General features: G+C 41.7%; 1 protein-coding gene across 1 annotated transcript in view; it reads right to left on the bottom strand.

Moving 5' to 3' along the window:
* Positions 1–1554: 1554 nt before the first annotated feature.
* The window catches only part of LOC307017573 (sodium/potassium/calcium exchanger 3-like), a 30026-nt gene continuing 15421 nt past the window's right edge, over positions 1555–16159 (bottom strand). Inside the window, exons 3-17 of the mRNA XM_079647176.1 lie at positions 16047–16123; positions 15867–15941; positions 15672–15756; positions 14737–14840; positions 14578–14652; positions 14465–14490; positions 12792–12845; positions 12562–12707; positions 11895–12061; positions 9161–9386; positions 8680–8846; positions 7390–7504; positions 6797–6909; positions 6572–6637; positions 1555–4920 (exon numbers count right to left, since the gene is read on the bottom strand). Of these exons, the coding sequence (XP_079503302.1) occupies positions 4810–4920; positions 6572–6637; positions 6797–6909; positions 7390–7504; positions 8680–8846; positions 9161–9386; positions 11895–12061; positions 12562–12707; positions 12792–12845; positions 14465–14490; positions 14578–14652; positions 14737–14840; positions 15672–15756; positions 15867–15941; positions 16047–16123 (1607 nt within the window). The 3' untranslated portion in view covers positions 1555–4809. The remainder of the gene's footprint in view (positions 4921–6571; positions 6638–6796; positions 6910–7389; positions 7505–8679; positions 8847–9160; positions 9387–11894; positions 12062–12561; positions 12708–12791; positions 12846–14464; positions 14491–14577; positions 14653–14736; positions 14841–15671; positions 15757–15866; positions 15942–16046; positions 16124–16159) is intronic.

The raw sequence follows: 16159 nt of genomic DNA, 5'->3' as shown, positions 1-16159 counted from the left end.
CAGACTGGCAGTGGTTACAGACCCCACCATTCAGACTGGCAGTGGCTACGGACCCCACCATTCAGACTGGCAGTGGCTACGGACCCCACCATTCAGACAGGCAGTGGCTACAGACCCCACCATTCAGACTGGCAGTGGCTACAGACCCCACCATTCAGACTGGCAGTGGTTACGGACCCCACCATTCAGACTTGCAGTGGTTACAGACCACACCATTCAGACCCCACCATTCAGACTGGCAGTGGTTACAGACCCCACCATTCAGACTGGCAGTGGTTACAGACCCCACCATTCAGACTGGCAGTGGTTACGGACCCCACCATTCAGACTGGCAGTGGCTACAGACCCCACCATTCAGACTGGCAGTGGCTACAGACCCCACCATTCAGACTGGCAGTGGCTACAGACCCCACCATTCAGAAGGCAGTGGTTACAGACCCCACCATTCAGACTGGCAGTGGCTACAGACCCCATCATTCAGACTGGCAGTGGCTACAGACCCCATCATTCAGACTGGCAGTGGTTAGAGACCCCACCATTCAGACTGGCAGTGGCTACAGACCCCACCATTCAGACTGGCAGTGGTTACAGACCCCACCATTCAGACTGGCAGTGGCTACGGACCCCACCATTCAGACTGGCAGTGGGTACAGACCCCACCCTACAGACTGACAGTGGTTACAGACCCCAGCATTCAGACTGGCAGTGGTTACAGACCCCAGCATTCAGACTGGCAGTGGTTACAGACCCCAGCATTCAGACTGGCAGTGGTTACAGACCCCAGCATTCAGACTGGCAGTGGCTACAGACCCCACCATGCAGACTGGCAGTGGCTACAGACCCCACCATTCAGACTGGCAGTGGCTACAGACCCCACGATTCAGACTGACAGTGGCTACAGACCCCACCATTCAGACTGGCAGTGGGTACAGACCCCACCATTCAGACTGGCAGTGGCTACAGACCCCACCCTACAGACTGGCAGTGGCTACAGACCCCACCATTCAGACTGGCAGTGGTTACAGACCCCACCATTCAGACTGGCAGTGGTTACAGACCCCACCATTCAGACTGGCAGTGGTTACAGACCCCACCATTCAGACTGGCAGTCATATGAAGCCACACTTTAGATTTTCGTGCCGACATCGAGCTAATGAAAAAACGAACGCTAACCGAAAGGCTCAGACGTTCGGGAAGAAGGTGAAGGGCGTTGCTTGGCAATCCATTGCAAGACGCGCAATCTGATTGGCTGGCGGTTTGGGTGTGAGTTTAAGGATATTACGCCTCACTTTATATATTAAAAAAAAAAAAAAGTAACACAAACCGGATCTGATTTCGGGACGGTATACCGTAACCGCCAGTAACCGGTATTTCGGTAATACCGGGAACCTGTATGCACCCCTAATCATGTGACCCAGTAAATCCAAAATATAGATTATTTGTATTAATACACTTGACCAGCAGGACTCTCTACTTACTTGTATGAACATCTACATATTCCATCTATTCAATATGCCTACTACCTTGATACAATAAGAGACCAAAAGAGATGAATTGTTATTGCACATTTTTAATTGGTCTCAAGATACAACAGTGTTCTATCATCCAATACAGCCGCTAATCGATTTCAACTCTAACACATCCTCGACCTCCAACATCACAGCATTTTTAAGAGAACATTCTTGAGTGCGGCGAAACAACACGTACGGTTTGCTTTGGTGCTGTCGTGTCTCTCGTAAATTGAGATTATTACTACATAATACAAGAGTTAACAGAAGAGACTTCCAACATCAGCGGTGTGAAGCAAAGCATTGGCATCAGGAAGGGGAGGAAATGTTCTCCTGGCAAAACACAATTAGTTACTGATGGTTGAGGCTGTTTTTACAAGGATGGAGAAAGGGAGGATTTGGGGTTCAGAGTATATAAAAAAAGTGCACAAAAAAGAAGTGAGATTAAAAAGCAGAGCAGAAACAATTATTCTCATCATTTATTCGTCAGTAACTTTTCCAATTTATTCAGCCAGTCGTTCCAAATAGAAACGCAGCATATCCTCAAAGCTGTGTTTTTGACCATTTTCATGATCGAATTAATACAATTTAACAAATGCTTATTTATTCATTTCAGCACAAGTTTCTTTTTGCACGAGCAGAAAGCATTGTAATAACCCTTTATGTTGGGACACAGGTATGTTTAGGAGGACTTCACAATACCTAACACATCCATCGCCTTTAAAACCGTTAAGATACATTCATGGCATCTTTGAAGAAAGAAATCCTGGCATGACATTCAAGCAGATCTGATCAAATGTGTTTAAATGTAATTACACTTTTAAACTGTAGCTATACGAGTCATTTGGGATAATGGCTGACTTTTTTCATCGCGCAATTTTGTGAGAAAGGGGGAAAATGCTAACTGTAATTTAAGTGAAGTGGCACATCTTCTATTCTTTAAAGCATTTGAAACATTTGAAACTGAATTCAAACCTGTAAACAGGAGATTTGTTTTCTGTATTCGCTTTGCATTAAGTAAGCATGTCAATGAATCAATACTTACATTCAAAGAAAAATCATATGATGAACAATTTTTAGGACACAACTGCAATAGAATTCATACCAAACTGTGTGCTATTCTGACATTACAGCATCGAAATCCACTAAACAAAATTACAAAATATGCATTCGCCCAATATTTCACAAGTAGGCTTACATTGAATTTTTTTTAAATATCAAAAACACCACAAAATTAGTCTGTCAGACATTCATTATTGTAAAACTATGTCAATTATTTAACATTTACAAACAGTAAAAAGTATTGTCTAGTAGACAATGATAATAATTATACAGCCATTTGAAACAAAGACACAAAATTGGCCATATCGCTTTGGTGGAACATTTAGTCGGATTATTTCAATGTTTCCAAATTATTTCATAATTTCCATATAAAAGGACAGAGGAGCAGCAGGTATATAGGAATAGAGAATATGCAACACACACACACACACACACACACACACGAATGTCAGCCATTAGGTATTTGCACTACACCCTGGCTCTTCAGTGATTCATGCTTTTTTAACCAAACTATATTCTGTGTAACAATTTCTCGATTGTACACATCAAAGACTGTTTACAGGACACACACACACACACACACACACACACACACACACACACACACACACACACACTCTCTGCTGTTTCCGTCCTCATCTGAGTGAAAATGTCCCACCAAAATGAAATCTTCCCATAAAATGTACAAGAAACAATACAAACATCGATTGTCGTACCTAAACGTGAAGTTTTACTAACCTGCACTCAGAGTCATCAAAGTATGTGACACTCATAGAAGAACATTATTTAGAAGATTTCATAATAATAATAAGAAGACTTCTAAAAATACTGTAACACTAGGTTAATCTCTTTACGTACATTAAGATGCACCAATACTTGCTTATAAGTAGTTAGGCAAAAACAATGTGCATTTTCATGTTAAATCTCTACTCGACAGTCGGACTAGCTCTCTGTTCAGAGGCTGTGATTCAGTGCCGTCTGCTACATTTGAATGCATGTAAATATTTCCACACTAATGGTAAAGTCAGCAAGGTTTTACATTCAAACACATACAGGGTGTTCACACCCAAGGCCGACGGACGATATTAATCTGATAGATTTTTTTTTATCTTGAACGGTAGGTCCAGGCATAACGTGGCAGATTAAAGTATCTTTTTAACATCTGTACAATCTGCAGGTTTCAACCATTAATGCAAAGTGTATATTCAGTGGCCACTAAAACCATGTCAAGTATATATTAATATTTGTATATATAAATTCCTTCGGGTACTTTTTATTTCTTCCAATAAATATAATTTTTTTTTCACCGGAGCCAACTTTATCCCTCAGCTTGTTCTCACACATCCTGGTCCCCAGATTAAATTGATAAAACAATTTGTTCCGAACTATAAACTAGATTTGTATCTATATTTCCACGAGTAAATCTCCTCTGAAACCTCTCCTGCTCAAACAGTTTGATTGCTGAGACACTAGTGAACACCAGCATACACTGATTATATGTGCATATACTATCATAAATAACTTTTGATTGCTTTGTTGTCGAGGACATCCCCTCACTAATCGCTCTGTAATGCATCTGCTCGGCTGCAGCAGCTGTCGGAGCACAAACACTGAACATATAAATAATAACATTGAACAAATGAAAACAGGAAGCAACAGTCTTTTCCAAATCAATGTAAACCTAAACTTTTAATGGATTATTGCTTTATTAAAATGGTGAAGACGCATCATTAGTCAAATTAAATAGTTTAAACTAGTTAGCTGGTATGTTAACTTAGCAGGAAGTGATCCCTCCTAAAACAAATAATCTTATTAGACAAGGCATTGTGATTTGTTTTTGTGTATTCAAACATAATCATTCTTACATAATATTTAATATAGTTATGGATTCTATTTATGATACAGATATTTGAGAGCCGTTCCACTTCCTGTTTCATATTGTTATTAAAAGGCCTAACAAGCCATCTGCTTTGTCATTAAATATTTTCCTTGCTCACCATACGTGATGCTTAAGAGATTGTTTTCAACACTGCGCTGTACAAAAAGGATTATTGTGCTATTGATAGAAGCCTTCACTGAGCCTTTGTGTGGATATTGACCGAGTCCTAAAGACGTGCACGGATACTCTCACGAGGAACACAACGAAACTCTCGCTCTTTTTTGGCTTCGGGGAAAGAGGACGTGTGGTAGGAAGGAAGCTACTCATCATGAGAGAGGGTCGACCTTTGACCCCCAGGCCTCACATCTGGCCGAAGAGGATGGAGCAGAGCAGGAAGATGGAGTAGAGGAACAGCAGACCCAGGCCCAGCCGGCGGTCCAGCCTCCAGTGGTTCAGGTGGACGCTCGTCACCTGAAACAGAGGCAGAGGTGAGGAGGAGCCACAAAGACTCACCTAGAAAACATTTCTGACAACATTATCGTTCTACTATAGTTAGGTGGATGGGTAGAGAGATTGTCACCACTTATTCGGTTGTGGAAATGTAATACAGCCAGAAGGATAGAGAGGCGAATTCCCGCCCATCTACTCCCGCCCCATGGGACCTTATTTCGGAAAAATTATGTATTGAAGTCAATGGGGAGAGAAAACGTATCTTTCGACCCCGTTTGAATTGTGCCATGAATTACAAATATGATGTTTGTCAATCTTAAAAAATCATTTCCATGTCAAAAAAGTCACAGTTTGTCGTAAAACTGTTGAAATATAAGACTATGAAATATTCGCAACTAGAAAGACTACAAATCCCAGAATCCCGGTCCCGCATGCTGGCTCTTACAGAACTGACTAACTCCCCTTGTGTGTATGTACAGCTCTCAACATGCCCAGACTTGGAGTGATTTTCACCTCTTTTAATACTTTTCGCCTCATTCTGAAAGAAAGAAGTGAAATGTGCCAACGTGACGGCCGTCTTGGTGTTGGTGCGAGACGGGAGATGTAGTTCATTGAGCGGTTACTTGTTAACCCTAATCCAACACTTTTTTTAACTTGCAAAATTATTTTAAATTGACAAACATCATATGTGTAATTCGTGGCACAATTCAAACGGGATCAAAAGATAATCTTTCTCTCTCCATTGACTTCAATACATACTTTTTCCGAAATAAGGTCCCATGGAGGTCCCCCGGAAGTGGAGGGACTTCGCCTCTCTATACTGGATTTTTAAGGCTGTCTTTTTAATGAGGGTTAAAAAATACAGTAACTATAAATCGAGTGCTATTAATTTTATTGAAGAGGCTCTATTCTGCTTTTTGGAGTTGTCCCTTTCCTCTAGTGTGTTATATCGATTTGTGTGCATGTAAACGGTCTGCAGATGCTAAAATCCCAAAGTTCCCAATAGAGGAAGTTGTCTCTCCAACACACTCCCCCTTCTGCCTGAAACGCCTCCATTGGACTCCTTTTACTTCCCCGACATAGTGACATCACTATGTAACACTCGTGCTTCTATTGACTAACGCTCCAACACATTGTACGTGATAGGCTAAGAGGCGTGACGTCTCTTAGCCGTTGACCAATCACAACAGAGCTGTCCAGCAGACTGGGCTCTGGTTTCAGACAGAGGGTGAAAGGAGGCAGTATGAGAACAATAAAGAGCTTTCTGAACATTAAAGCATGGAGACATGTCACAGGAGAGACATAAATGATGAACCTGGAAATCAGCATAACTGTGCCCCTTGAACATAAGCGTAACAATTCGATAAGTATCCCCTGAATCTGCATTTACTCAATGGGCCACTTGGTTGTTCAACATGCTGTTAACAGTAGTGCATATAAAACTGCATGGTTTGAACATGATGTCAATTAAAAATCGACACAATTATTTTAGAAACAGTTTTTTCCTTTTCACACTGAATAGGAGATATTGACATGCCGGTAAATCATCAGTCTCATTAGAGAAATGCAGTTACAAATATTTTCCATTTTCGTTAAACAGGTTCTCCTCAGGGATCCAATCATACCGGTGTGTCTTGCATGCTGACATGAATATTAAAACTGATTTCCTTACCGTCAGAAACACAGATGCCAGCAGCAGCACGACAGAATACACCAATCCTTTATTATTTATGTACACCTATAGGGAGAGAAAAGGAGGCATTACATTTGCGTGACCACATATTAGTTAGTATAACCCAGAATCTCAGTTTCTATCGCCCTCTCATACACGTGCTGACTTCAGTAGATCACAAATAAGAAGAAAAAGAGATGTATGGGAGATATAGAATATGCATACTGATGATCCGTGCTCCACCACGAGGGTACGCAGAGCCCAGGGGAAACCCAAACCCAGCAGGATGTCAAAGATATTGCTGCCTATGGAGTTAGACACCGCCATGTCCCCCATGCCTGGAAAGAGATGTGACGCACGTACACCACAGACAATATAATAATAATAAATCTTTATTTATACAGCACTTTTCAGACAACACATGCAGCTCAAAGTGCTTTACAAAATGACATATTAGAAAGTTAAAAACAAACAACAAGAATTTCCTCTGAGATTATTTGTTAAGAACTTTCAAAGGTACATGCAGCTAAATATAACATTTAGGTTAATAGACACAAGGAGGTCAAAGGTATGATCATTCAAATAAAATAAATAATGGTTTCTCTCCGACAGGTAAGACACAAGACAACTGAGTCGATGCAACAATATAAAATAAATAAAACAATATAAAGGTAGGTAAATAATAAAGACTAAAAGAAGATTTAAAGTGCGGGGGTTGCTAATAAAAAGCTAATCTAAAAAGATGTGTCTTTAGCTGTCGTTTCAAAATGTCCACTGAGATGGCCTCTCTGGACAAATAGGCAAAGATAGGCGTTTACCTTGTCGAGCCACAATCAGACTGGCCATGCAGTCCGGCACGCTGGTCCCCGCGGCCAGGAAGGTGATGCCCATGATGTAGTCTGGGATGTCTAGTGTGTAGCTGATGATGGTGACCTGAGGGAAACATTAGGATGCATCAGGTTCAACTACTGCTTTCAATCTGTTATTAATGTTGTGTTTTATATATTTTAAGTGTGTTGTTTTTATGAATTTTGACTCTCTAAAGCAGGGGTGTCAAACTCAGATACACAGTGGGCCAAAATAAAAAAATGGGTACTAGTCGAGGGCCGGACTGGTTCAATGTTTATTCGAGGACCACAGATGGAAATGAGCTATTAGCTATAATCTGGCATATTGTATCTCTTCTCTTTGCTGAGATTAATGTTTTTGTATGCATGGTCCTTCTATAAATAAATTTAAAAAAAATGTTTTATTGAAATGAACTTATTACACATATTAAACATGGAACTAACAAAGCTTAAAAGATTGCCTATAAAAACAATATTAAACATTAAATAATCAGTTGCATTCATTTCTTATGGCTCTATCTGCAGCTTTTCCAGAGACATTTCTTATGATTAAATTCTCCCACAGGCCAACAACAGCTTCAACAAAACTATTTACCTCAAAGAAAAAACAAACATGCCCTGTTGTCGTGAGAGAGAAAGTGCAGAAGGAAACATCCATTAAACTCAGTGTGCTGCTCTGTGATGCTAGTTCAAACAGATACTTGGCATCTCATCTTGGGGGCAAGGTCATCAATGTTTGGGCTCAGGCTCTGAGCGGAGGGCTTAAATCCACCAAGGGCCTGATTTGGCCCCCGGGCCTTGAGGTTGACACATGTGCTCTAAAGTGTCTTTGAGTTTCAAGAAAAGCACTCGATACATAAAATGCATTATTATCAACTATACATATTAAGCATCTTAATTACAATCCCCCTCTGTCCTGCACACCCTTTCGCTGACCCCTGATTTGTAATAAAAATACATCTATATATTGCTAGATGCTGTTAAGAGTACAAGGCATTCTTGAGATTAGGCGTTTTGAGCCTTTTGTTACTTCAGGTCCACTGATTGTAACAATTTTGACGAGGCCCACCTCAAAATCATAAAATGCTTTGTACGTTTCAAAAATAAATCGTATTCATCATGATATATATATGACAGTACCGCAGTGGGCCTTTAGATGGTGCTATGAGGCTGCTGTAGACTATAACTGTTGTGTTGCAATAGACCAATATGAAGTGTCTTTAAGAATCAAGCGTGCGTCTTTCTTCACTGCCTCCTTACCATCCACACCATGAGGTAGGAGAAGATGGCGATCCACAGGGTGGAGGCCAGAAACGTGACCATGAACCAGCGGTGCCAGCGGGGCCGGATGCAGTTCGGCACGGTGCAGTACAGCAGGAGACCCAGAGGCCATTTGATCAGCCACTTCACCCGCCCACACCAAGTACCTGAGAGGAGCGGGATGGGGGTCAAGAGGGCGCATGGTTTTCAAAATTCTAATTCAAAGGTGTTATGTCATATGCCCCAAAGCTACAGTGTAGAAATGGCAATGCAATTCTTCTGAGCTGAGCTCGTCCAACAATACAACATATATAATCAAATACAAAATAAAAAGTAGTGCAAAAAGTCTACATACATACTGAACTGAATATGAAATTGAATAATGAACATTAAGACAAAATGAAATACAGTTTATTGCGGTGATAACGAGGTGTTAAAGCAGGGATTAGCTTGAGTGTTACTTTTCCCAGGACCTCCTCACCTGGTATGCGCACAGGACTAAAAATCCCATCTTCTTCGTCCCCCTCCTCAGTCTGGCACACCTCAACCCCCGGCTTTTCTCCTGACTCTGCGTCTCCTATTGCGGGAGTCTTGCCTCCGTTCTCCACGCCGCAGGAGCCCGATCTCTTCAGGCTGTTGCTGGTCGACCCCCCCCGCGACACCGGGCCGGCCTCGCCGTCTTTCGAGCTCTGGATCAGCCTCTGTCTCTGTGAGAGGAGAGAGGGAGGTTATTACGTCGTTAAACTCTGAGGAGATATCATTGCCTTAAAGGGCGATCAGGCAAAATCCACTTCTTCATGTCTCTTCTACATCAACATGTGTCCCCTCTTCTTCATGTCTCTTCTACATCAACATGTGTCCCCTCTTCTTCATGTCTCTTCTACATCGACATGTGTCCCCTCTTCTCCATGTCTCTTCTACATCGACATGTGTCCCCTCTTCTTCATGTCTCTTCTACATCAACATGTGTCCCCTCTTCTTCATGTCTCTTCTACATCAACATGTGTCCCCTCTTCTTCATGTCTCTTCTACATCACCATGTGTCCCCTCTTCTTCATATCTCTTCTACATCAACATGTGTCCCCTCTTCTTCATGTCTCTTCTACATCAACATGTGTCCCCTCTTCTTCATGTCTCTTCTACATCACCATGTGTCCCCTCTTCTCCATGTCTCTTCTACATCACCATGTGTTCCCTCTTCTTCATGTCTCTTCTACATCAACATGTGTCCCCTCTTCTTCATGTCTCTTCTACATCAACATGTGTCCCCTCTCCTTCATGTCTCTTCTACATCACTATGTGTCCCCTCTTCTTCATGTCTCTTCTACATCAACATGTGTCCCCTCTTCTCCATGTCTCTTCTACATCAACATGTGTCCCCTCTTCCTCGTGTCTCTTCTACATCAACATGTGTCCCCTCTTCTTCATGTCTCTTCTACATCACCATGTGTCCCCTCTTCTTCATGTCTCTTCTACATCACCATGTGTCCCCTCTTCTTCCTGTCTCTTCTACATCAACATGTGTCCCCTCTTCTTCGTGTCTCTTCTACATCAACATGTGTCCCCTCTTCTTCATGTCTCTTCTACATCAACATGTGTCCCCTCTTCTTCGTGTCTCTTCTACATCAACATGTGTCCCCTCTTCTTCCTGTCTCTTCTACATCACCATGTGTCCCCTCTTCTTCATGTCTCTTCTACATCAACATGTGTCCCCTCTTCTTCCTGTCTCTTCTACATCAACATGTCTCCCCTCTTCCTCATGTCTCTTCTACATCACCATGTGTCCCCTCTTCTTCATGTCTCTTCTACATCAGCATGTGTCCCCTCTTCTTCCTGTCTCTTCTACATCAACATGTGTCCCCTCTTCTTCATGTCTCTTCTACATCAACATGTGTCCCCTCTTCTTCATGTCTCTTCTACATCAACATGTGTCCCCTCTTCTTCATGTCTCTTCTACATCAACATGTGTCCCCTCTTCTTCATGTCTCTTCTACATCAACATGTGTCCCCTCTTCTCCATGTCTCTTCTACATCAACATGTGTCCCCTCTTCTTCATGTCTCTTCTACATCAACATGTGTCCCCTCTTCTTCATGTCTCTTCTACATCAACATGTGTCCCCTCTTCTTCATGTCTCTTCTACATCAGCATGTGTCCCCTCTTCTTCATGTCTCTTCTACATCACCATGTGTCCCCTCTTCTTCCTGTCTCTTCTACATCAACATGTGTCCCCTCTTCTTCATGTCTCTTCTACATCAACATGTGTCCCCTCTTCTTCATGTCTCTTCTACATCAACATGTGTCCCCTCTTCTTCCTGTCTCTTCTACATCAACATGTGTCCCCTCTTCTCCATATCTCTTCTACATCAACATGTGTCCCCTCTTCTTCATGTCTCTTCTACATCAACATGTGTCCCCTCTTCTTCATGTCTCTTCTACATCAACATGTGTCCCCTCTTCTTCATGTCTCTTCTACATCACCATGTGTCCCCTCTTCTTCATATCTCTTCTACATCACCATGTGTCCCCTCTTCCTCATGTCTCTTCTACATCACCATGTGTCCCCTCTTCTTCATGTCTCTTCTACATCACCATGTGTCCCCTCTTCTTCATGTCTCTTCTACATCACCATGTGTCCCCTCTTCTTCATGTCTCTTCTACATCAACATGTGTCCCCTCTCCTTCATGTCTCTTCTACATCACTATGTGTCCCCTCTTCCTCGTGTCTCTTCTACATCAACATGTGTCCCCTCTGCGGAAAGAGACTCTGAAAGTTTCAGGAACAAAGATTCTCTCTCTTTTTGTCCTGATCCATTTCTATAAAAACCTGTCTGAAAATGAGCTGATCAGATTTCGGCCACTTTATGATGTCATAACGATTTTTTGGCTTGTGTAACCATTAGCCAATCACCAACCAAGGTAACCCCCCCCCCCCTTATCATCTGAATCTCCTCCTAGAGCACCATTGTGTTCTTTTTAACCAAATATCTCTCAGAGGGGCGTGGGGAGGGGCTCCTTATTTTCATCTAAAGTAACAGACAGAGAATCAGCACTTTGGAAACAGGGCTGAAACAGAGGGGATTATGGGTAATGCTGCAATGATCTGTTTGGTATTTGGAACCGAACACTTCAGAGACATGTTTTGTATATATCTTGACCTATAATGTATTAATGAAAAACAGTATAATAGGAGACCTTTAAATGTGCCTGGAGTACCTCACTGATGAGCACGCGTCCTGCCATGGAGAGCCTGGTGCGGGGGGAGAAGTGAGGGCTGATCATGACGCGCAGCCCGGCGTCGGAGAAGGACAGTTTGTGAGGGTTGAGGATGAGGAGCTCATCCACCATGATGACTGGAGCAGCCTCTTGGTTGTGGACTTGGCCTGTAAAACAAAACGTTGTAAGTAAAACACATGACGAATGGAAGCAACGTTTTATACAATTATACTGTTGGGTTGAGTAGCACATGTTAACAAAGGCCCTACGTAGCTGTGTACGTAACAGGATGTCTGGTTACCTAGAAGAGCGTAAGGACTGTTTCAGGCATATGATAGCTATGTGATTAACATGATGATTCAGCCTCTATGGAGATAGACATATGACTGTCATGTGTATTGCTTACGCAGGCCTTAGCTAATCTGAACTCAGGTCAGAATACTGCTTTGAACCGGTATCTTGTGACTGAATAACACTCTCTTGTATATAACCATGTGAAGGACACTATTCGGGGAGCTAAATGTCCCATGCAGCTCTGTGTGTGATGACTACTTCCATTTTGCAGGGATAATAAATACATGTATCCTGATTATTGAAGACCAAGCCGGTGACGACGAGTGATATTTTTCCTAACATATACAATTTGACTTTTTCCCCATTTCCTGACCTTTGTTGAGGAGCACCATGGACGTGTTGCAGGCAGTGGCGTCCTCTGCCATCTTGTCTTCTCTTTGGATGTCTGCTGATCCCAAGCAGCACGGCCCGGAGGTGCTCAGCTGCAGCGTCACAAACGCCAGAATCTGGGAGTTGAACCTGCAACCAAACAGATAGCATTTGCTCACATCCGTTTATACCACGTAAAGGCATGATGAGTCTTTAGTGTTTCGGTGAACTCACTTCATGATTATAATGTAGATCCCATACATGGTCATGAGAAGCAAGGACTCCCACCTGCACAGCGAGGAAAACATGTGTGAGTCTGACTTAAACCTCCATTCAATATTATACATCAAATACAACACAAATTAGGGCTGCTCGATTGTGGCAAAAATCAAAATCTTGATTATTTGGGTCAATAAGTGATAAAACGATTATTAAAAACGTAAAAATGTACTTTGAAAACATCAATTTATTTGAACAGTATGTTTTTAACAGTGAACTTAAAAAATCATTAAAAGAAATAATAAATAAAATTTAAAAAATGGTTTTATTTAGATTATGTTGTTTTATAATAGTTGCAAGACAAAATCGTAATTGCGATTAAAATACGATTAATTGAGCAGCCCTAACACAAATGGTAATATAAATTAAATATTTTATGATCTCAATGTATAACATAACATATTGTATGATAGCTGGAATCATAGATACATACTGCACTTAACGTATTGTGTAAATATCCCTCCACTCAATTAACTAGATTTTCAAGTGTGTAAAGGGGTTTTTGTGTCTTCAACATTAAAGTCTCCATGGAGACAAGACAAGGTTTGGTTATTTCCCACAACAGATTTCCCTATTTGTGTTTTTATCCCTTCTTTTCTCACTGGTTTGAAATAAACAGGGCTTAGTTAAGAAAAAACTGACATATTTGTCCAGGCCAATTAGACGTAGAGCAGATTAGTTGAGTTGTTGAATTGAAACAGTCTTTTCGTCATGAAGTTAGGCTTTTAGCTGTCTTTGTCTTTGTTTACAATGGCTTGGTCATATTTATAACTATAAAATATAAACACAGCCCTTAGGACACCGTAAAAGAATCCGGTGAATGAACACAACGTTACTCGAGAAAACACTTCATTAACCTCCCAAACAAACAACAGTTCCACTAAGCCACCATTGCTCTTACGCAGACTTATGTCTCAGATAGACGGAGCATGCAGGGATTTGGCAAAGAAAGCTAGGACACAAATCTGAGCAAGTGTATTTAGAAGACCCTTTGGTGAGGTGACATATACTAAGACAGCTGAGGCTTGGCACACTAGGACGCAATAAACAGCCTGCCATATATCACTGATGAATCCACTGCAACAACCCACATTAAGTCCACGTATAAATCTTCCCTTTCATTGAACCTGCTGACGCATACAACAATGGAGACCCTTCTTTCTTATTTATTTTTACAATCATAGGTTGACAAAACAGAAAACGTTCAGGAGAGGCAGCTAAAGCTAAGAAGACCTAAAAAAAGAATCTCACAGCAAACGGAATCATCAATCATGTGTGTGATGACCTTTGGGGATGACAGCCCCTCCACACAAATTAAACAAATAGCAATTAATAAGAAATCACAGATTTTAAATAGAGCGTGTTCCTCGTCACCTCGCCTAACTCTGAATCGAGCTGATGGGAAATCTATATTCAGATGTTTTGACATTCGAACCAAATCTATTTGACAACTATCACTGATTGTGAGACATGTTGACACCCCATCTCCATGATTGTAATTGTCCTTTCAGGGGGGGGGGGGGGGTACTTGACACCAATCAGAGAGGCCATTTTAGATCTTTGTCGGTATGAATACAGATACCTACTGACCTACTTATCATATAAGAACTTAAGGAAAGTGGACTCACCAGACAACTGTGGCATCATAGATTACCTAGAGAACAGAAAAACAGATTCTTTGAAAGACAGCGTGGAGGTTGAAACACAATAATTAATTATTCGACAACATGTTCCATCTCACCATGATGAGAGCCAGAACAGAGAGGATGTAGTATGTGGAATCTCTAAAAAGAGACCACCACGTTAAAACCACTGTCTGTGGAGAAAGGTAAAGAAAAGTCAGTGTTCATTCACTCAGGAGCAGCTGGGTGACAAATGGTGAGCACAAAGTTTTCCCCACATGGCCCGCAAAGATCCCACACAGTCCAATGATGACCAGGATGTTGAAGACGGCCGAGCCAACAATCGTCCCGACTCCAACGTCTCCTTTGGTGATGAAAACACCTGGAGGGAGGAGAAGAGGAAGTCACATGTGTGCATTTTATATCTGGCTTTGTTTTTTTTTTAAAGTGGACCTATCATGCTATATCTGAATAATATAGTGTATGACCATACCTATATAAGGCATATTTATACTTTTTATTTTTCAAAATACCAAACAGATCATGCATTTTAGCCATTCCTCATTTCGCTCAATTTCACACTGTCTTTGCATGGGCTGATTCTGTGAGAACAGCACCATCTACAGGCCTGGCATATGAACTACAGCGTCTCCAGCGCTTTCCAACGGCAATGTCCGTGGCTGTCTCCTCCTGATTGGTGGAGTTGGCCCAATAGCCGTAGCAACACTTCTGTGACGTCACAGAAGTGTTAAAATCTGGATCAGTCTGAATCAGATCCGTTGCAGCCCCTTTTTAAGAGATTTGGGTATGGAGGAAAATAGAGAGGGTTGTATTCTCTGAAACTTGGTGAGTTCCCTGGAACACCGGGGACACATATTCATGTAGAAAAGACGTACAAAAGTGCATTTTGTATGATAGGTCCCCTTTAAGATGAGATCAAAACCCTGCTGTCTGTCATCTCAAACGGGTCATCCAGCTTTCTATCTGGAGTTCACTAATCTCAAAGAAAATACCTGACAAAATAGAAAATCCCTCCGGAGGTCTTCAATTAGACTATGCTGACATCCTATGGAGGGTTTTTGCACTGCAGAGGCTCTAAAGACTATTTCAAATTCCAGCATTTCTCAGTTGAAATGTTAAAAATGACTTTTGCATTTTAGCATGCTTTAAATGTGCCACTGTTACTTGGTCCGTGATTGGATCAGATACTGACCAATGAGAGACGTGAACAGCTCCGGAGCAGAGCTTCCTGCAGCCATGAATGTCGCTCCGGCCACATCTTCACTAAGCTGCAGGTTCTGAAACATGAAAAGAAAAGAAATAAAAACTCACAATAAAATGAAAAAGAAACAAATAATCGTCTGTTAAACTAAGAAAATAGTATCTGTAACAATGGTCGTTAGCTCACCTCAGATATCTTCTCAAGAGACGGGACAAAGTAGTCATCGCAGACGAGGGCCAGAGCGTAGAACATGTAGATGGCCTGGATAGAATAAGAAAGAACGGGGACACACTCTCACTAAGTTATGTAGTTCTTGTTTTATAAAATATTTTGTTGATTTCAGGGGATAGCTTGCATAATACTCACACAGAGAGCATGCAGACAAACGGCCCCCTTCTTCCTCTGCTCCTTGGTAAAAATGTCCTCTGGAAACTCGTGGATGGCTGAAGGGGAATAGACATAATGATGATTTACATACA

Source organism: Notothenia rossii, assembly GCF_949606895.1.
Source record: "Notothenia rossii genome assembly, chromosome: 9".
In the NCBI taxonomy this organism is placed as follows: Eukaryota; Metazoa; Chordata; class Actinopteri; order Perciformes; family Nototheniidae; genus Notothenia; species Notothenia rossii.
This window is presented reverse-complemented; position numbering and strand designations above follow the sequence as displayed.